This window comes from Macrotis lagotis, chromosome 8 (genome assembly GCF_037893015.1).
Source record: "Macrotis lagotis isolate mMagLag1 chromosome 8, bilby.v1.9.chrom.fasta, whole genome shotgun sequence".
NCBI classification, from domain to species: domain Eukaryota; kingdom Metazoa; phylum Chordata; class Mammalia; order Peramelemorphia; family Peramelidae; genus Macrotis; species Macrotis lagotis.
Genome location: NC_133665.1, coordinates 110,280,381 through 110,299,645, shown reverse-complemented (window position 1 = coordinate 110,299,645; position 19,265 = coordinate 110,280,381). Strand labels below are relative to the sequence as shown.

Genomic DNA, 19,265 nt, shown 5'->3' with positions numbered 1-19,265 from the left:
TCCCTGAAATCCCGTCCCTCCTGGTTTCTAATAGAACAATAGTATTCCATAACATACATATACCACAGTTTGCTAAGCCATTCCCCAATTGAAGGACATTTACTTGATTTCCAATTCTTTGCCACCACAAACAGGGCTGCTATAAGTATTTTTGTACAAGTAATGTTTTTACCCTTTTTCTTCATCTCTTCAGGATATAGACCCAGTAGTGGTATTGCTGGGTCAAAGGGTATGCACATTTTTATTGCCCTTTGGACATAGTTCCAAATAGCTCTCCAGAAAGGTTGGATGAGTTCACAGCTCCACCAACAGTGTAATAGTGTCCCAGATTTCCCACATCCCTTCCAACAATGATCATTATCCTTTCTGGTCATATTGGCCAATCTGAGAAGTGTGAGGTGGTACCTCAGAGAAGCTTTAATTTGCATTTCTCTAATAATTAATGATTTGGAGCATTTTTTTCATATGGCTATGAATTGCTTTGATCTCCTCATCTGTAAATTGCCTTTGCATATCCTTTGACCATTTGTCAATTGGGGAATGGTTTTTTGTTTTAAAAATATGACTCAGTTCTCTGTATATTTTAGAAATGAGTCCTTTGTCGGAATCATTAGTTGTAAAGATTGTTTCCCAATTTACTACATTTCTTTTGATCTTGGTTACAGTGGTTTTATCTGTGCAAAAGCTTTTTAATTTAATGTAATCGAAAGCATCTAATTGGTTTTTGGTGGTGTTCTCCAACTCTTCCTTAGTCATAAACTGCTCCCCTTTCCATAGATCTGACAGGTAAACTAGTCCTCCTCCTTTTCTTTCAATGGAGAACATCTGCACCCTGCCTCTCCTCCTTTTCATAGGGAGAAGGGCATAAGTAGGGGTGTCACACTTACATTATCAAGGGGAGGTTACAAAAACAGATCCCTTAACTATACAATGTATACATAGGTGAGAAATGGTAGAGATGAACTGGTCCAGTGTCTCTCTTCTCTTCTCTCCTGGAGACATTCAATGTCTTTCTGCATTTTCTGAATCTTTACCAAAAAGTCCTCTCCAGCTCAGGTGACTAGTTGAGACTTTGTCTTCTGCTTAACATTTTATTCAGGTCCAAACACATATTTTCATCACAAGACAGTGAGATTTTGGAGCTTATTGCAATTTGCATTTTGCCTTATTGCCATATTGATGCACATACTTCACTTTAACACAATAAACCTTCATTAGTGTTTTACTATATGAGCAAACTCCCAATGAGAATTGTCATACTGTCTTAAGCTTGTAACATATATTCAATAATCATCTTAGTTCAGAGTACCCAGCATATGGTTTAAAAGTAAAACAATCTTAGCCTTTGCTTTTATTACAATAACGGCTCAAACATCCTTAACCAAAATGAAGTTTTTCAAAATATTCTCAAATATACCATTGATTTTCCTTTTCCTAATATACTTATCTGACTCATATTCCTTTCCTTAGGCTAGGCCTTAAAATTGTAATTATCCTAAGAATTTCTCTTTCTTCTTCTTACCTAAATATCTCTTCTAAGAATTAAAGAAACTTAATTCCTATCTTAACATGTAGCTGTTAGCAGGTGTCAGAGCCACACACATAACATACCTAACCTATCTCTGGCTATTGGATCCAATTTACCTAAAATTTCTTTTTCATGTTTGCTTAGTAACTAACTATAAAGATCCAGGACATTAAAGGAAAATTCCTTTACAGATATAAGTATTGAATGTCAGTGTCCAGGCAGAGGTCACATGGGTAAGTCAAATGTCTTATTCTTCTAGGTGAGACATTATCCAAATGTCATTTTGGGGAAATCAAGTCAAAGGGGTCCAACCTCAGCCATACTGAGAAGCCACCCCTTTGGCTGTACATCCCTGTTACCTGACATCTTGGCTTCCTTGGCTCCAAGAACATGACATTTACCCAGTAGCATTTCCTTTTGCTGACCATCCTGGTATCTGATATAAAAAGAAAATTGATTAAAAGTCCTGTGATCTAAAATAGTCGTTTTACTAATTAGATCTCCAAGTGAATCCACTTCACAATGTAGATTGGGGGGGGGTCACAATCAATTAGTTCCCTTCCTTATACATATATTACATGTATCTACTCTGAATGTCCCTGTCATCAGAATACAATAATTAAGGTTACTTTCTAAACATTCAAAAAGCAGTCAAGTTCTCCCAGTATCTGGAGTATTCCTTGAGAGGTTTGAGCTGTAAAGGCAGGGCCATTGTCTGACCTGATTCCTAGAAGGAGATCAAATCTGGGAGGGGCCCATTCAGAAATCTCAAACTACTTCCAAGGATGTTTCATTAGCTTTAGATTCTACCCATTCTGAAAATGTGTCAACAAGAACCAAGAGATACTCAAAACCTGCTGCAGGCGTTTTTACTGTCTCTCTTTCTATTGTTTTTGAGATAAAAATTTTTCTGCCAGTTCCCCACCATCCTTCTTCTACCTTTTTCTCCCCTTTTTATTCAGCGAAGGAATCTTCTGAGTGGAGAGTAGGCTGGTTCAGGGGGAAGGGGAGACAGGTCTAGGAATGAATGTTCATTCCCTTCCCTGCTCTTGTATTCCCCACTTTTGATCTAGTGAAGGAATCTTCCAAGGGGGAACAGACGGTACCTGGTGACAGGGGTGGGGAGATGGGGTTTGGAAATTCAGGGGCTGAGGGCTCTAAATTTAACAAAACAGTAATAAGTGTAACATATTAAGACCTAGATTTCACAACATAGTCTTTCCATTATTACATTTATACCTGGACCTACAGATCTGGAGCAAGGTCCAACACGTCATTTAAAATTTCAGGGAACCCAGAGGGTCATGCTTCAATAATTTCCCTCATTAACAATCATTAATTCCAGCTTTGACATCATTACAGTAAAATAGTTTACATTTCCAAAAGCAGATCACATGTTTGACATCACCCTTCCGTCTTTCTTACTGATAAGTCATCTAATTAAGGTTACATAATTTTCAATTTCCTAATCATTTTCCAAAGCTCCTCACATTTATTCAGTATCATTGGAAAGGGTATCTGGAAGCTAAGATATAATGTAAACATTAAATTCTTAACCTACATGAAACAGAACATGGTGACATCTCATTCTCTTAAAGCAACAGAAAACAACAGGTTCTCTTAAAGTTAACCTTATAATTAAGTATCTTTTACAAACAAACCTCCAGGGCAGCTAGGTGGCGCAGTGGTTAAAGCACCGGCCCTGGAGTCAGAAGTACCTGGGTTCAAATCTGATCTCAGACACTTAATAATTACCTAGCTGTGTGGTCTTGGGCAAGCCACTTAACCCCATTGCCCAGCAAAAAACCCCAAACAAACCTCGTCTGAATTTTTGCTTTATAACTTATGTTATCTCTTCTTCCAAATACACTTTCTATTTTCAAAGGAAATAAGGTCCTTTATCAATGTTAGTTTTATACAATAATTTCAAAAACCCAATGTACAGTTATTACCCATGATAGTGTTACAGTTATATGTATAATTTCCTCTTTTAACAAATAATAAATAAGCTACATTGATCTCACATATCAATATTCCCTTTCCATAAGGTGAAAAACAAAGTCTTTCACAAATTTTCTGGGCCAAAAAGACCTTGAGAACTATAACCCATTGGCAAGGTATTCTCTAGTTTTTTTTTTTTTCATAACAAATCTTTACAAATGTGATAGATGAAACTTCAATTCATTCATAATTTGTTATTACAAAACAATTTTAAAATCTCAAAAAGTATAGCTTAAATTGTTCTTATACAAAGCTTACTAATTGTACACAGCATATTTCAATTACATGTATGTTTTCTTTGCTCCCTAAAACTTTAAAATACAAAGAATTCTTAAGACCAATTGTTCCCCCAAAAAAATCCCTTCGTATGACTACAAGATTTTCTTCATACTTCTCTTAAATTCCAAAAGTCATATTCAAATTAGCCTTAATCATTTTCTTTTCAAAAGCCTAAAAATCTTGTAAATTCTTTTTATCTTTATCAGTGCAATTCTAACTTCTCAATGCTCTCACTTATAAGAGCTTTCTATCCTCACTGACCAACATTTCTTAATATTAGAATATTCTATGTTCTGGGAATTGGAGATTCCCCACAATTTAAGATATCAAAGTGATATGTACTAATTCTTTATCTTTACTGTTTATCATTTTTCACTCACTCCAGATTTTTCCCAAAGACATGAACTACATCCCAATCAGTGTAAATTATTACCTTCCCCTTGTTTAGTTATTCTAAAGCTTAAGAACACATAACTCACAAGTCGGTCCTGACTCCCATGACTCTGGAGGGGTCATAAAGCATCAGAATCCAAACTCAAACATATTCTTTACAAACCCCTTAATTCAATTTACATGTATCTTTAGATTAGCACATTATAGGATCAATAATAACATAATAAAATTAACATTTACTTAGCAATTGCTTTAATATCAAACTTTTCACTTTATGGGGTTTATTACTTTTCAATCAATTTACTGCCAAACATTGCAAAAAGCACCAATTTAATGCAATTTTAAATCACCCCTACCTCATGTAAACACATATCTCCCTATAGACTTATAGTTCTATACTTTCTTCTTTTCCTACAATGATTTGTAAACCATTTTTCAAAGCTCCCAAAATCCATCTTTGGTGTACTAAGTCAACTCTGCTCAAACCTTCTGTCTACATGCTTTTACCACTTTCCATACTTAACAAATAGTTCAAAAGAAACCCCAGTTGTCTCTATGTCTGAATTTTCTTTCCAGTACTTTCAGAATCTCTACTCAAACTATACAACTCACATTTTCCACCATTCCTTTTCATTAGCTCTTCTTGACTTTAATTCATACTATTCTGACCTAGAATCACATAGCTAGAATCATAACTAGAATCATAACTAGAATCACATATATCACATAAACCACAGATATGATTCCACTTTTTACAATACATTTTCCATTCCAAGGTTTTAATATTTAACATTTCTTGATTATAACTGCTAAAATCCTGGAGAAGGCAGTCATTAAAAAATCCCTTAGCCTAATTAGAATATTCCCTGCCCCCTATTTTTCAAATAGAGTAAACTGAATAACTTTTATAGAGAGACCATCTAGATTCTTTCTTGGGGAGGGGGTTGGTCTTCTATTCTTCAACCCTTACATGTCCCATAATTTTCTGTAATAACTAACAATATCTGAATCTATATTGATAAATTCCTGAAGCTCTAATGATGCCATATCATTTTGAAAAAAAATTAACTATTTAGTTTCCCCTATACAGGCATATCTTGGTAACCACATTATAACACTTAAACACATTATACATTATAACTCTCTTGTCTTTCTGAAATTTATTTTCCCTATTTTCAAATTAAAATACCATTGCTTTCTATGATTTCTTTAACATATTTGGTGGTATTTGCTACTTCTTTAACTTCAAAATAAGGTCCCTTTTAACACTTACTTTACTAATTCTTCCTGAAGTAACTTTCTCTCCTGAAAGGGGGAGGGAGGGGGAGACACTCTGGCAGCCCAGAATCAAGGAGAATGGGAAAGAGAAGGGAACATAAAGAAGGAATGGGCGGGCCCTTCTCATAACAGTAAAATAACAGGGTGAGTAGTTTGGCCTCAGTCAATTTAACACCAAAATCCATTCCTTTTTTAAAATAAAAATAAAAAGTCCCTCTTGGAAGTGCTCAAGAGACAATGCAGGGGTGAGGAGGGAGGGATCATATTACCCTTTGTAACACAGGCAGAAAGCAGGCTCATGGGGAGAGCCAGTGAGGGCATTAGATGCCTAAAAATCTAGGTGCCCAAAATAACAAAGAGCAGCAATTTAAATGAGGCAATCCAAGGACAATTTTAGGGGAACTTTTCTCCCCATATAACAAATCAATTGAAGAATGCGAACACATGTAAATAAACAATCTAAACATAAAGACAGATGAGGCACAAGCACAGATCACACAAATGCAACAGAATTTTCCAAACTGACAATCTCAATACATATCAACAAACACAGGCCAATGGCAAATTCCTGATGTCTCAGGAATGCTGTGAGGGGAGATTTCAGTGTCGGGTCCGACCATCTCTCCCTCCCAAAGGCCAACTAGATGTGTTCCTTGCTATCGCAAGGAGCACCCAAAACAGGTGACCCGGACATCACATCTGATATGGAATTCCCCTGCAACCAAATATCTAGACCCAGACCCAAAACCAGCTTACCCCAAGAGGTGTAACAGGATTGCCACTTAGGCTGAATGGGGGATTGCAGTTGAGGAGAGGTCCATACTAAGATTATGTCTACCTAGTCCTGGGGCCCTGGAACATCATCAGGGGCCGGCTCCACTGGGAAAGGGAGAGACAGTCGGTTCGAACATAAACTTGAGGCTCCCGTGTTCTCCTTTGCTGACACAAAACACCAAGATCTCTCTGGGGCCTCCAAATATTGTACCCAAAGAGTGAGACAGAAACCAGAATTTGATAAGGTTGGAGATCTTTATTCCTGGGGACTGTCTGGGGATTGAGTACCCAAATCAGACAGTACCTGAGTGTTCAGGGGATAGGGTTTTTATAGTGTTTTGGAGGAGGGGCCAGTACTGAGAGCAAGCAGGATACAGAAGCAAAGACAGCAGTTAGATATATTGTCCTGTCATAAGGTTCCATGTAGATAGGGATGAGAAGGGGGTCAGTGTCTTTGTGTAATGTTAGAACATATTTTCTCAGATGGAGGGGGTCACAGACTTCCCACAGGTTTGAGGGGGGTGGAAATTACTACCTTATGGTTTCAGTCACCTCTGGGGCAGCGGGAGGCATGGATGGGTTTAACAGATACAGCAAAGTAATTAGGTTAACAAGGGTGCTTTGTAAAGTTTTAGACAACTCATGGTATATCCGTGACCCCAGAGTCAAGCATCTGGATCCAGTCAAACTATACACAAATATCGATATTGCAAATTAATGGAATATCTGTGACCCCAGAGTCAAGCATTTGGGTCCTGTCCTGTTATTTTCAGACTCGGAGGTGCCTAGCCAAAGTTATATTTCTAAGGAGTTTCTCAGGGCCCAGAAGGATGTCAGGAACCTCTTTCTATTCAGGAACTTCACAAACATTGATATTGTAGTTGAATAGAATATGAATATAAGGGTTTTTTTTTTTTTGCAAGGCAATGGGGTTAAGTGGCTTGCCCAAGGCCACACAGCTAGGTTATTATTAAGTGTCTGAGACCGGATTTGAACTCAGGTACTCCTCACTCCAGGGCTGGTGCTTTATCCACTATGCCACCTAGCCGCCCCTAGAATATGAATATAATGGAATATTAATTACTCTATAGGGAACAATGAAAAGATTCACATGTGCAAAAATATTTATCATGACTCTTTTTGTAGTGGCAAAGAATTGAAAATTGAGATGTGGATAAAGCACCAACCCTGGAGTCAGGAGGAACTGAGATCAAATCTGACCTCAGATACTTAATTGCCTAGCTGTGTGATCTTGGCAAGTCATTTTACCCCACTGCATTAGTTGTTTTTTTTTTTTTTTGCAAGGCAAATGGGGTTAAGTGGCTTGCCCAAGGCCACACATCTAGGTAATTATTATTAAGTGTCTGAGACCAGATTTGAACCCAGGTGCTCCTGACTCCAAGGCCAGTGTTTTATCCACTACGCCACCTAGCCGCCCCATACCCCACTGCATTAAATAAAAAGAAAAATTAAGATGTCCATCAATTGGGGAATGGCTGAACAAATTATAGTATATGAATGTGGACAGTACTATTGTTCTGTAAGAAATCTAGAGTGACTAGACTTCATAAAAGTTAAGACTTGCTTAAATTAAAGCTAAATGAAGTAAACAGAACCAGGATAATATTGTACATATTAAAGGCAACATTGTGAGATAATCACCTATGATTAATTCAGTTCAGTGATCAAAGACAATTGTCAAAGCTTTGTGTGTCCACAAAACTATGGAGTTTGAATGCAGAACATACTATCTTTGTCTTTTTAATTTTGTTTTTTGCTTTTCCCTTTTTGTTCCAATTCTTCTTTCACAGTTTGACTAATACAGAAATGTGTACATGTATAACCTATATCAGATTTCTTGCTATCCTAGAGTAGAGGGAGAGAAGGATGAGAACGAAAAAACTTTACTAAAATGAATGTTGAAAATTATCTTTTTTAATTAAATTTATTAATTTAATTAAATTTATTAAAATAAACAAAAATACTACTCAATCCAAAAATAACTGATTTGGAAAATAGATTGAGGAGAAATTATTTAAGAATTATTGAACTACCAAAAAGTCATGATGAAAAAAAAAAGTCTAAACATATTTCAAGCAATCATAAAGGAAAATTTTCCCTATAGCTTAAATCCAATGAATAAAATAAAATGGAAAGAATTCACTGATCACCTCCTGAAAGATTCTAAAATGAAAACTCCCAGGAATATTATAGTCAAATTCCAGAACTCTCAGATCAAGGAAAAAATACTGTAAGCAGTCAGAAAGAAACAATGAAAATATCTTGGAACTATCCAAATACACAAGATTTATCAGCTTCCATGTTAAAGAAGTGAAAAATTTAGTCTATGATATTCCAGAAGGCAAACAACTTGGAACCAAGAATAACTTGAGTATAATCCTTCAGGGAATAGAATGGATATTGAATGAAATAGAGAACTTTTAAGCATTACTGATGAAAAGACTAAAACTGAAGAGAGATTTTAAATTCACACAAAAAACTTAAGAGAAACTTAAAAAGATAAAAATGAAAGAGTATAAGGGATTCAAAGTTAAGCTATATTCCTAAATGGGAAGATGGTACATATAACTTTTTTTTTTATGTTTTTGCAAGGCAAATGGGGTTAAGTGGCTTGCCCAAGACCACACAGCTAGGTAATTATTAAGTGTCTAAGACCTGATTTGAACCCAACTACTCCTGATTCCAAGGCCGGTGCTTTATCCACTACGCCACCTAGCCGCCCCTGTACATATAACTCTTAAGAGAATTTTATCATTAGTGGGGCAGTTAGGAGTCTACATAGAGGGAATGAGTATAAGTCCACTATGTTGGAATTATCTCCCTCACCCAAAAAAGGGGAATGAGAGTGATGCACTGGGAGAATGGGAAAGTGAGAAATAGAATGGGAAAATTTTTCTTATAAAAGGTGTGAAACCATTCTGGAGAAAAATAGAACTTTGCCCAAAGGGTTATAAAACTCTACACACCTTTTGAACTAGTAATATTACTACTAGGTCTGCATTTCAAAGAAAAAGGAAAAGTACCTAAAAGTACAAAAATATTTATGGTAGCTCTGTGGTGGTAGAGAATTTGAAATAAAAAGGATGCTCATAATTTAGCTAATTCTGGGATATGATTGCGATAAAATATTATATGCTATAAGAAATGATGAGTTGGGTGTTTTCAGAAAAAAACATGACAACCCTATATGAACTAATGCTTGATAAAATGAGAATGAGAAGATCATTGTGCATAGTAACAGCAATGTTGTAATGATGGTCAACTATGAAAACACGATTGCACTGGTCAATACATTCCAAAGGATTTATGGTGAAAAAATGCTTTCCACCTCCAGAGAAAACTGATATACTCTGAATTCAAATTGAAGTATGATTTTCTCATCTTTTTTGTAAAATAAAATTGTTTTGCATGATTTCACATGTTTAATTGCTATCATATTGCTTGCCTTCTAAATGAGGGAGTGCAAGGAAGGAAGAGAATTTGGAACTCATGTTCAAGAATAGCTAAGTGGGGCGGCTTGGTGGCACAGTGGATAGAGCACCGGCCTTGGAGTCAGGAGGACCTGACTTCAAATCGGACCTCAGACACTTAATAATTGCCTAGCTGTGTGGTCTTGGGCAAGCCACTTAATTCCATTGCCTTGCAAAAATTAAAAAAATAAAAATAAAAAAATAACATACATTAAATTTAAAAGTGTATCTTGCATTTGTCCGTCTCCACCCCATCACAGCCTTCATGGTTTTTAAGCATTTACCAGCACTCTGTTGTATATATTTGATTTTGTTCTTTAACCTCCTTTGGGGCTATATGCCTACCAAAGTCTCAAAGGATAAGAATAGTTCATGTCCTTTTGTTGGAAATTCAAAATTGCAATTTGAAATAAAAAAAAAGAATGGTTGGATCATTTCATAGTTCTTTCAAGAGTTAGTGTGGGGCAGCGAGGTGGTGCAGTGGATAGAACCAGTCCTGGAATCAGGAATTCAAATTTGACCTCAGACAATTACCTAGCCATGTGACCTTGGGCAAGTCACTTAACCCCATTGCCTTGCCCCAAACCAGAAAAGAGTGCATTAGTGTGCCAGTTTTCACACAGCTACTCCAACACTAATACTGGAGTCAGATTTGACTGAAATGACTAAACAAGTGAAATCTTGAAGTTATTTTAATTTACATTCTTCTAACCATTGACAATTGGAACATATTTTTATATGATCACTTTCTATGTTACAAGCACTTTATTGAAGCTGGGCATATAAAGATAAAAATTAAATATGAGCTTACATTCTACTGAGGGGTATACAATGTATAACCAAGGGTAGCATAAAGAAAAATGAGGAAAAGAATATTAACAAGTTGATGGGGGAAGGTAAATTACAAAAATCATCATGAAGTGGCACTGAAGCTGAGAGTGAAAGGCAAGGATTCTGAGAGGTAGAGATAGGAGGACTGAAGATCATAGCCCCAAAGCGGATAACTCAGGAATTAAATGATTTGCCCAAGGAAGTACATTCCAGACATGGAGAATGACTTGTGGGAATACACAAAAGCAGGTGGGATAGAGCATCAAGTTTCAGGGTGAGTGGAAGTCAGATTGAAAGTGGCTTTATATTCCAAACTAAGGACTTTATACTCTATAGATACTAGGGAGTCTCTAAAGGTTTCTGGCTAGAGGAGTGTAATAATCAGATCTGGACCTCAGCAAAATTATTCTGGCTGCTGTTTAGAGGATGGATTGAAGAAGGGGAGCATCTTGAAACAAAAGAGGGATCCTTAGGAGGCCATTACAATGGCCAAAAGGGTATAAGGGTCTGAATTAGGGTAGTGATTTGGAGAAACAAAAGGACTTGGCAAATGATGGAATAGTGAGGGAAGAGGAGCCCTGGATGACTCGGAAGTTAGGAACTTTGATGATGGTGACTAAGAAGATGGTTGTGCCTTTAATAGACCTGGAACCAGTTTTGAACCCCCCTTCCCCTCCAGGCCAAATCTTTCCCCCCTCCCCCTCTCCACAGTCTGCATAAGCAGCCTTTTCCTTAGTCATGCTAGGGGGAGACAGTGATGTAGAAAGGAGTGTAGAAATCCCCACTCCTAGCCCCTACTCCTTGATCTGTACTAACTCCTGAAATTACACTTGCATTTATCCCATTTTCTACCCCATCACATCCTCCATGGTTTTTAAACATTTACCAGAACTCTGTTATATATATAGAATCTTTGTTCTTTAACCTCCTTGGAGCTATATGCCTATCAAAGGCTCAAAAGATATGAATAGTTCGGGTCCTTTTGTTTTCCTTGGAACATTCCTTGGGATATACTCTCTCTTTTTGCTTCTCAGTGTACATATTTTTACTCCACCCCACAGTATAACATATGCTGCTTAAGGAGAGGGATTTTTTTTTTAATTTTGTCATCATACCCTAGAAGTCAGCATCTTGTACCTGTACTTGTTTGTTGTATTGATAAGAATTGTGGAACTAGGAGGAGCTTATGAGAATGAACCTATGAGCTCCAAAAAGAAGCAAGCATTTGTCTACTAGGTGCTTGGGATTGTGTTAAGTTATGGGTACAAGGAACGACAAACACAATCCCCAGGAAACTCATAGTCCAAAGAGGAAAACAGGTAAATAACTATGTATAAACTCTGTGTGTGTGTGTGTGTGTGTGTGTGTGTGTGTGTGTGTGTGTGTGTGTTAAATTGGAGATAATCTCAGAGGGAAAAGGAGAAAGGCAAGGGGAGGGAAGCAGTATTAACAAAGTGCCTCTTTAAACTGGCCTAAGCACTTTACCAAGGGCAACTAAGAAAGGTTTATACAGAAAGTGAGATTTTAGGTAAGATAAGAAAGCCAGGGAAACCAAGAAAGGGCAATGAGGGGAGAGAATTCTAGCTAAGGAACAGAGAATGCCTGATATTAGGAGATGGGGAATTCTGTGTGAGGAGCAGGGTCAATGGATCACATAGAATAGAGTAAGTACTCTGTGGGGAGAAAGGGATAAGGCTGAAAAGGTAGGAAGGAACTCAATAATGAAGGTAATTAATAGGCAAACAGAATTTTATATTAGATTCTAGAAGTATAGAGAGGTCCTGAAGTGGGATGTGGTCAGACCTCTTCCCTAACAGTCAGGGGGACAGGATGGGAATTAAAACATCTCCCCAATAAATATACATCTCAATACAACAAATATGCATTAAGTACATCTTACAAGCAAGGATGAGAAGATCATACCCTGAAACTGGAAAGGACCTTAAATCAATCACCTTCTTTTGCGGATGAGCAAATAGGGGTTTACCCAAATCCCATAAACAGGTGAGAAGTTAACTGAAGGGCTCTTCTAACTATAATATGTTGCCTCTTTAGACCCACCATCCCTCTCTCTTCTTCTCTCTACCCTTGCCCTTTATCTAGGCATAGAATGGTTATGAGGTGGAGCTTAGATAAAACTCCCAGTGACTCATAAGCCCCTGAAGAGAAGTGGCAGAGGTGACAGTGCCATTCTTGCGCCACCCCCCCCCCACTCCCAGGGCCAGAAGGCTTTCAGCGGTCCATGTAGCTCCCCACCCCCTTTCTAAATGGAGAGAGAGGAATGCTGATTGACAGATCTGGTGCTATATAAGCCAAGGCAGCATAACAGCCTCAGACAAATACTACTGTGGGTGACCTACCATTCCCTTCTCTCACAGGCTGGACACAGTCATTATCCCACCATGGATGACATCTATAAAGCAGCGGTGAGTGATTTCTTAGCATCTCTAGAGACCCCAGGCCTTCCTTCCATAATGCCCCCTTACCCCATCCCATCCCATCCCATGGCTGTGTTCTCTTAACTTCTGGGGGTGGTGCCCAATTCAGTTGACACATTCTCCAGAGAGAGAGCATGCTCAGCCCTCCTGGACAATGGACTCCAGGACTGATTTTTCTAGGAAGAGGTTCAACTGATGGGGAGACTTTGTGTCCAATACTCAGAGGAAGCCCTTCTTCTGGGACAACTCCCATAGGTTGAGTGGGGGTCAGGACAGTCTGGGAGACAGTCAAGATTAAGTAAGCATGAATTTCCTGGTGCCCATCCTTGGGGCATTCAGGTCCAAGGTGCCCTGGATGGAGATAACTGCTCTACTGGAGAGAGCCCAGTATTAAAGTTGGAGGTCCTTTGCTTGAATTTGCATTCTGATACCTAATGACTGAGTTTTTCTCTTCTGTAAAATGGAGAGAGATGAATCAGATGACTTCAAAGGGTCCCTTCTGGCTCTAAATCTTCTGATCCTATTCATGTAGCTTTTGGTCTAGTGTTCCCCAGCAACAGACTTCAGGGTATCCTTTTGCTGGTTTGAGTGCCTGTACCTGAAGCCCTAATTCTTAAGTAATCTCCCTTTATTCTGGTGGTGATCTCATTTATGTCACAGGTCCTGTGGGTAGGCAAGATTTCTCCAGTGTTGGCAGGACTGTGGGGGAAGAGGATGAGAGGCAAGGAGGCAATAGTGGAAAAGAGATGGTAGCAGAAAGGAGGGGAGGTGACAGGGATGAATGGAGGGTAAAGAAGGAAGGTAGGAAATCAGGGCAGAGACAAGCAGCAGGGAAAAAGTGAAGGGGCAAGAAAGATATTTGAAATTCTAATTTTGCCAGTGAATTACCCATATGACCTGATCTTGGACAAGTCACAACTTTTTAAATCTCAGATTTTTTCATCTGAGTGGGTTAGACTAGACAGACTGAGAGGTCTCCTCTAGTTCTAAATCTTAAGGTCTTAGAAGTTTGGAGATGAGGAGGATAGAAAGATGAAGACGGTTGACTCATAAAGAGAAGGAATCTGGATGATGGGGCAAAGAGTAGAGCTTAGCATCTGAGCAATCACATTTTCTGATTGGGAGAAGGGATAACAGAGGGGTGGAATGGGGTGGAATGGGAGCTTAGGGGCAGAGATGAAGATGTAAAATGTTCTTAAGTTCAATAATGAATTCTTTTAATTGGCATCAGAGACCTGACCTGGATACATAGTTTCTTCTGGTGTCTGTCTCTCACATTGTTTTACATATATTTTTCCTCTCTCTAAATCACCCCTCTTTACCCCATCCTGTCTTTCTAGTTAGTTCTCTCTTTCTCTGTCTCTCTCTTCTCTTTCCTTTCTTTCCTTCTCTATCTCTTTCTCTGTGTTTCTAGTTCTTTCTTTCTGTCTCTGTCTGACATTCTCTCTCTCCTCTTCCTTTTCCTTTTCCTCGCTGTCTCTTTCTCTCCCAGACCTCTGTTATCCTTTCTTTTCCTCTCACCTCTTTCTCTTAGTTTCTCTGTTTCTTCTTTGTCTTTTCTGCTCCTTCCATATCTTACACGTATTCCTTCTGCTTCTCTACCTTACATCAACTCCCTCCCACATAAGCATGGAAGAGGAGGCAAGTTGAGGGGATGGTGAAGGAGAGACAGGAGAAATAGGAGCTTTGCTGCCAAGAAAGGGAGTTCTGGAACTGGTGGGTTAGGACTTTCCTCTATGGCTCTTTGTAGGAGGGCAGAATGAGTGGGAGAATCTAGATTCTGAGTTGATCAGCTTGGCTGGATTCCAAGATTATGAATATCAGGAGAAAACTGAGAGAACTGGAGTTTCTCAATCCCTGCCCTGATAGGATTGACTAGAGAAAGTCAAAGTATCCCAGATTTAGTAAATAGGGTGTTGTAAGGAAAGAGGGCCCAAGGATACAGGGGCATCTTTAGGTCTTAAATGTCATTCCCAGGTTTGTCAGTGATTTTCCTAATGGGGGCATGGGAGTGGGGAACTGAATCATCTTTTTGGCCCTGCTTCCCAATCCATTCCTCTCAGGTACAGCTGGAAGCAGTGACTCCGGAACTCTGTGCCTCTCTCTTACCTTTCCTTTGGGAGTACAATAAACACCCCTCACAATTTACCTATTCTGGGATGGACTCCTGCTAGGGTCCCTCAATACATGTTAGCTCCAACCAGGGTAGAGGATACTCAATGGGGGTAGGCTACAGAGGAAGAAGCATACAAAGCTTGCTGCCTAGGTCCTATGACCTCTGGTAGTGACAGTGATCATCCCTGCTGAGACACAGCCCTAGAGTAAACTACTGGGGTCATGCCAGGCTGGAGAGAATGGTCTTTAGGGTGTCATGGAAAGGGGAGCCAGTCCCTTCCACCCATAAAAGGCCCATAAAAGGCTCCAGGGGCCTCTGAGCTAATTTTAGCTCTGTAGGCGCCACTGGGACAAGTGTGCAGATAACAGCCCTTCCTTACATGCCAGTGCCCCTAGCTTCAGGAAACAATCACCAGGTTTAGCTTTGTCCACTGTTAAAAATAGTCTCTATCACTACCCCAGGGTTTGGTTTCAAGGCTAGAGGGGAAGGAGGGGGGAGGGATGTGCGACATGGGGGAGGGGAACCAGGCTCAGTTACCTCCCCCTCCCTACAGTCCCTGTCCAGGCTTGCCCCTGCTGCTGAGGAGGATCCTGTTTTATTGTCCCCACAATAAGAGGTCGTGCAGCTGCCTGGCGGGTGGTGGAAGGCAGGTGGGACTAGGGATGGGGGTGGGGAGAGTATAGCTTGGATTTCACCAGGACATGGCCTGGCTGGAAGGGCAGGAAGCCAGAGATCTATTGTTACTCATCCACTGTCCAGCCTAGACCAGAAGGGGTGACCTTGATTGAAGGACCTTCCCTCTATAAGGTCTGATTGAGTTTGACCCGTAGGTGGGAATGGTAAGAAGGTCTGTGTTCATTTCTTTTTCCCCAGGTGGAACAACTGACCGAAGAACAGAAAAATGGTGAGTGACCCCTTCCCTGCTCCCCCTACCACCTGATATATAGAGAGAAGACTTTCAGGTTCTTTAAGGAAATCCATGATGAGGGTTAGGGCAGCCAGGTGGCACAGTGGATAGAGCACCGGCCCTGGAGTCAGGAGAACCTGAGTTCAAATCCAGCCTCAGACACTTCATAATGACCTAGCTGTGTGGCCTTGGGGAAGCCACTTAACCCCATTGCCTTGCATAAACCAAAAGACAAAACAAAAAAAATTCATGATGAAAAAGAACACCTACAGATTCCAGAATACTTTTAAATGAATTTGAATTTGATTGGTCACAACAACAACTAGACAAATTTGACAAGAAATAACAAACAGGTTTGACGAGAATTTGGACTTGGGAAATCTTTGCAATAATTCTGAGCTACCCAGTTAATATTTCAATCTACAGTTACTAAGAATTATTTGCTAGATAACGAAATAGACACTTTGTGAATCATCTCTGATGGCAACAAGCTTAATATCTTCTCTTGAGGGAAACAATGTGTACACGTATAGATACAGAATGTATTCCCAAGTAATATTTGTTGTTGTTTCTTTGGATCTAACTCTTCATAACCCCATTTGGGGTTTCTTGGCAAAGATACTGATTTGCCATTTCCTCCTCCAGCTCATTTTACAGATGAGGAAACTGAGACAAACAGGGTTAAGTGATTTGCTCAGGGTCACTTAGCTAGGGTGTGTTTGAGATCAGGTTTGAATTCAGGTCTTCCTGACTTTGGCAGGATTCTCCCATACACGATAATTATAAAAAGACTGAGATGGGGCAGCTGGGGAAGGGGGGATCTCGGAGTAGCACTGGAGCTGAGTTTTGAGGTGAGGAGGCAACGCATTCCAGGCATGGGGGGCATGATCTATGCAAAAGTACTAGAGATGAGAGAAGGAAGGTGAGAAATAGCACAAAAATAGTCAGTTTGACTGAATTTTTAGAATGTGAGAAAGGGATTAATATATAATAAGCCTGGAAAGTTAGGCTGGGTCCATGATCCACCAGCTAGAGATGAATGAACTCCAAAAGTTCCTGTAAGGTCCCATCTAGCTCCAAATCCTCTTATTCTGTCACTAGCTGCATGGCCTGCTTTTCCCCTCTGGACCTCTGGTTCCCTCCCTCTATATAACTCTGTCCCTGAGGACTTTTCCAGATTGAGTATGTCTCTGAAACCACCCCTTGCTCCCCTGTCCCTCTCCTCTCCCCACTTCAGAGTTCAAGGCTGCCTTTGACATCTTCGTTTTGGGTGCTGAAGATGGTTGCATCAGCACCAAGGAGTTGGGCAAGGTGATGCGTATGTTGGGCCAGAACCCCACACCAGAGGAGTTGCAGGAGATGATCGATGAGGTGGATGAGGATGGTAAGGTCTCCTTCCCATCTCGTGGGTCTCCCTTTGAAGTGAGGTTATATGTGAGCAAAATGGAGGCTTCCCTTTCAGAGTACTCTGACGGGTGAGAGGGGAGGTGGGATAGTTGGAAGTGCTGAGAATTGCCTACTGTCCCACTGTCCCCTCATGCTTTACATAGCCCCTTATCCTCCTCTAGGGTCCTGACATTCAAATCAGTGACTCAGGAGTCGAGAAAGGCAAGAGAGTCTTGTCTCAAGAAGGCCAATGATGTGAATTAAGCATGGAAAAGTCCTGGGAGTCAAGAGACCTTGAAAGGGTCCATTTCAGCCCTTGACTCTGTCAAGATGAGTCAGTTCCTAATTCTTTTGAGGTTTCTATACCATGAGAGTTGTAGCCAGAGGACTTAGGTTCAAATCCTGACTTCCATTTACTAATGTGATTGTGGACAGTATAATTTCCCTCTCTGGGACTCAGTTTCTCCAACTAAAAATAGGGGCAGTGAACTAAATGTCCATAAGTCCCTGAGGCTGAGACTTTAGGACTTCAGGCTTCTTTTAACTTCTTGCCCACTAAAAGAAATATTTTCAAGGAATCCCCAACTCTGGCTCCCATGTCACCACTGGGCAATTCTTCCAGAATGACCACAGTCTCCTCTTGATCTCTCATACCCTAGGCAGTGGCACAGTGGATTTTGATGAGTTCCTGGTCATGATGGTTCGGTGTATGAAGGATGACAGCAAAGGGAAGTCAGAGGAGGAGCTGTCTGATCTCTTCCGCATGTTTGACAAGTGAGTGTGCTTGCCCAGGTAGAAGGATGACTGGGGCTGTCCAGAATATCCCTTCCCTAGCTCTTTGACTGTAGGTGGGTGAGGTCCCCTAATAATTAGTGAGAGGTGGATGGAGAGGAGTCAGTCTTTTTTTTGTTTGTTTGTTTTTTTTAGATTTTTGCAAGGCAAATGGAGTTAAGTGGCTAGGAGTCAGTCTTTAAGTAATCTCCATCCTACCCTTTTGATACAGGAATGGAGATGGTTACATTGACTTGGAGGAGCTAAAGATGATGCTTCAGGCCACAGGGGAGACCATCACTGAAGATGACATTGAGGAGCTCATGAAGGATGGGGATAAGAACAATGATGGCAGGATTGACTATGATGGTAAGGAGGGGTAGTACGCAGGTCTTTCCTCTCCTAGGGACTTCTATGCTCTGTCTCAAAGAAAAAAAACATCCCAATCATGAGTCCCATGAGTCATTTCCAAATCAAGATTTCCTCCAACCCCAAATTATCCCTCTTCCCTTCCCCTCCTTTATCCAATCTCCAGAATCCCATTAACCCTGCCTTCTCCCTGACTGGTCCTCTCTAACCAACCTCTTTTTTCTTCTCTCTGGGCAGAGTTCTTGGAATTTATGAAAGGAGTAGAATAGGCAAGATACCGGAGGAGCCTTGTACATGCACCCTTCCCTTGCTTTTCTCCCCTCCCCATCTGGCCTGGCACCTGGCACACCCATGAGCACAAAGTCAGTGGCCAGGCCAGCCAGAGGAACTGTGGGATAGTGGACTCTCCATGGTACTGCCCAGGAATGAAGAAACCAACAGGCAGTACCCTTCAGCTTCGGGCACCAATTCCCCATGCCTGTGTCCTTGGGGACTTGCTGCCTGCCACTCTGAACTCTACAATGGCTGGAACCACTGAGCCACAGAGCCCAAAGCTAGCCCTTCAGCTATCATTGCACTGAGATCCCTTTACTTTCCCAAACCCAGCTCTCTCCTTTCCCAAGCTAAGAATGTCTCACCTTGGATGAGTGAGATTCTTAATGCAAATAAACTGGTTTTCCAGGAGGCCTGGCATTCTTACAAA

The 19,265-nt window shown here is 40.3% G+C and overlaps 1 protein-coding gene across 1 annotated transcript; it reads left to right on the top strand.

Annotated features, from left to right (window-relative positions):
- Positions 1-12,896: 12,896 nt before the first annotated feature.
- TNNC1 (troponin C1, slow skeletal and cardiac type) lies at positions 12,897-19,265 on the top strand. The gene is made up of 6 exons (XM_074198143.1): positions 12,897-13,001; positions 16,003-16,033; positions 17,274-17,420; positions 18,082-18,196; positions 18,426-18,562; positions 18,800-19,265. The coding sequence occupies exons 1-6, from the start codon at positions 12,978-12,980 to the stop codon at positions 18,829-18,831; spliced, it is 486 nt and encodes a 161-aa protein (XP_074054244.1). The 5' UTR covers positions 12,897-12,977; the 3' UTR covers positions 18,832-19,265.

Coding starts and splice junctions, on each gene's coding strand:
- TNNC1 (XM_074198143.1), top strand. CDS start 12,978: ATGGATGACATCTATAAAGCAGCG. Junction 13,002..16,002: donor ATGACATCTATAAAGCAGCG/GTGAGTGATTTC, acceptor CTTTTTCCCCAG/GTGGAACAACTGACCGAAGA. Junction 18,197..18,425: donor CTCTTCCGCATGTTTGACAA/GTGAGTGTGCTT, acceptor CTTTTGATACAG/GAATGGAGATGGTTACATTG.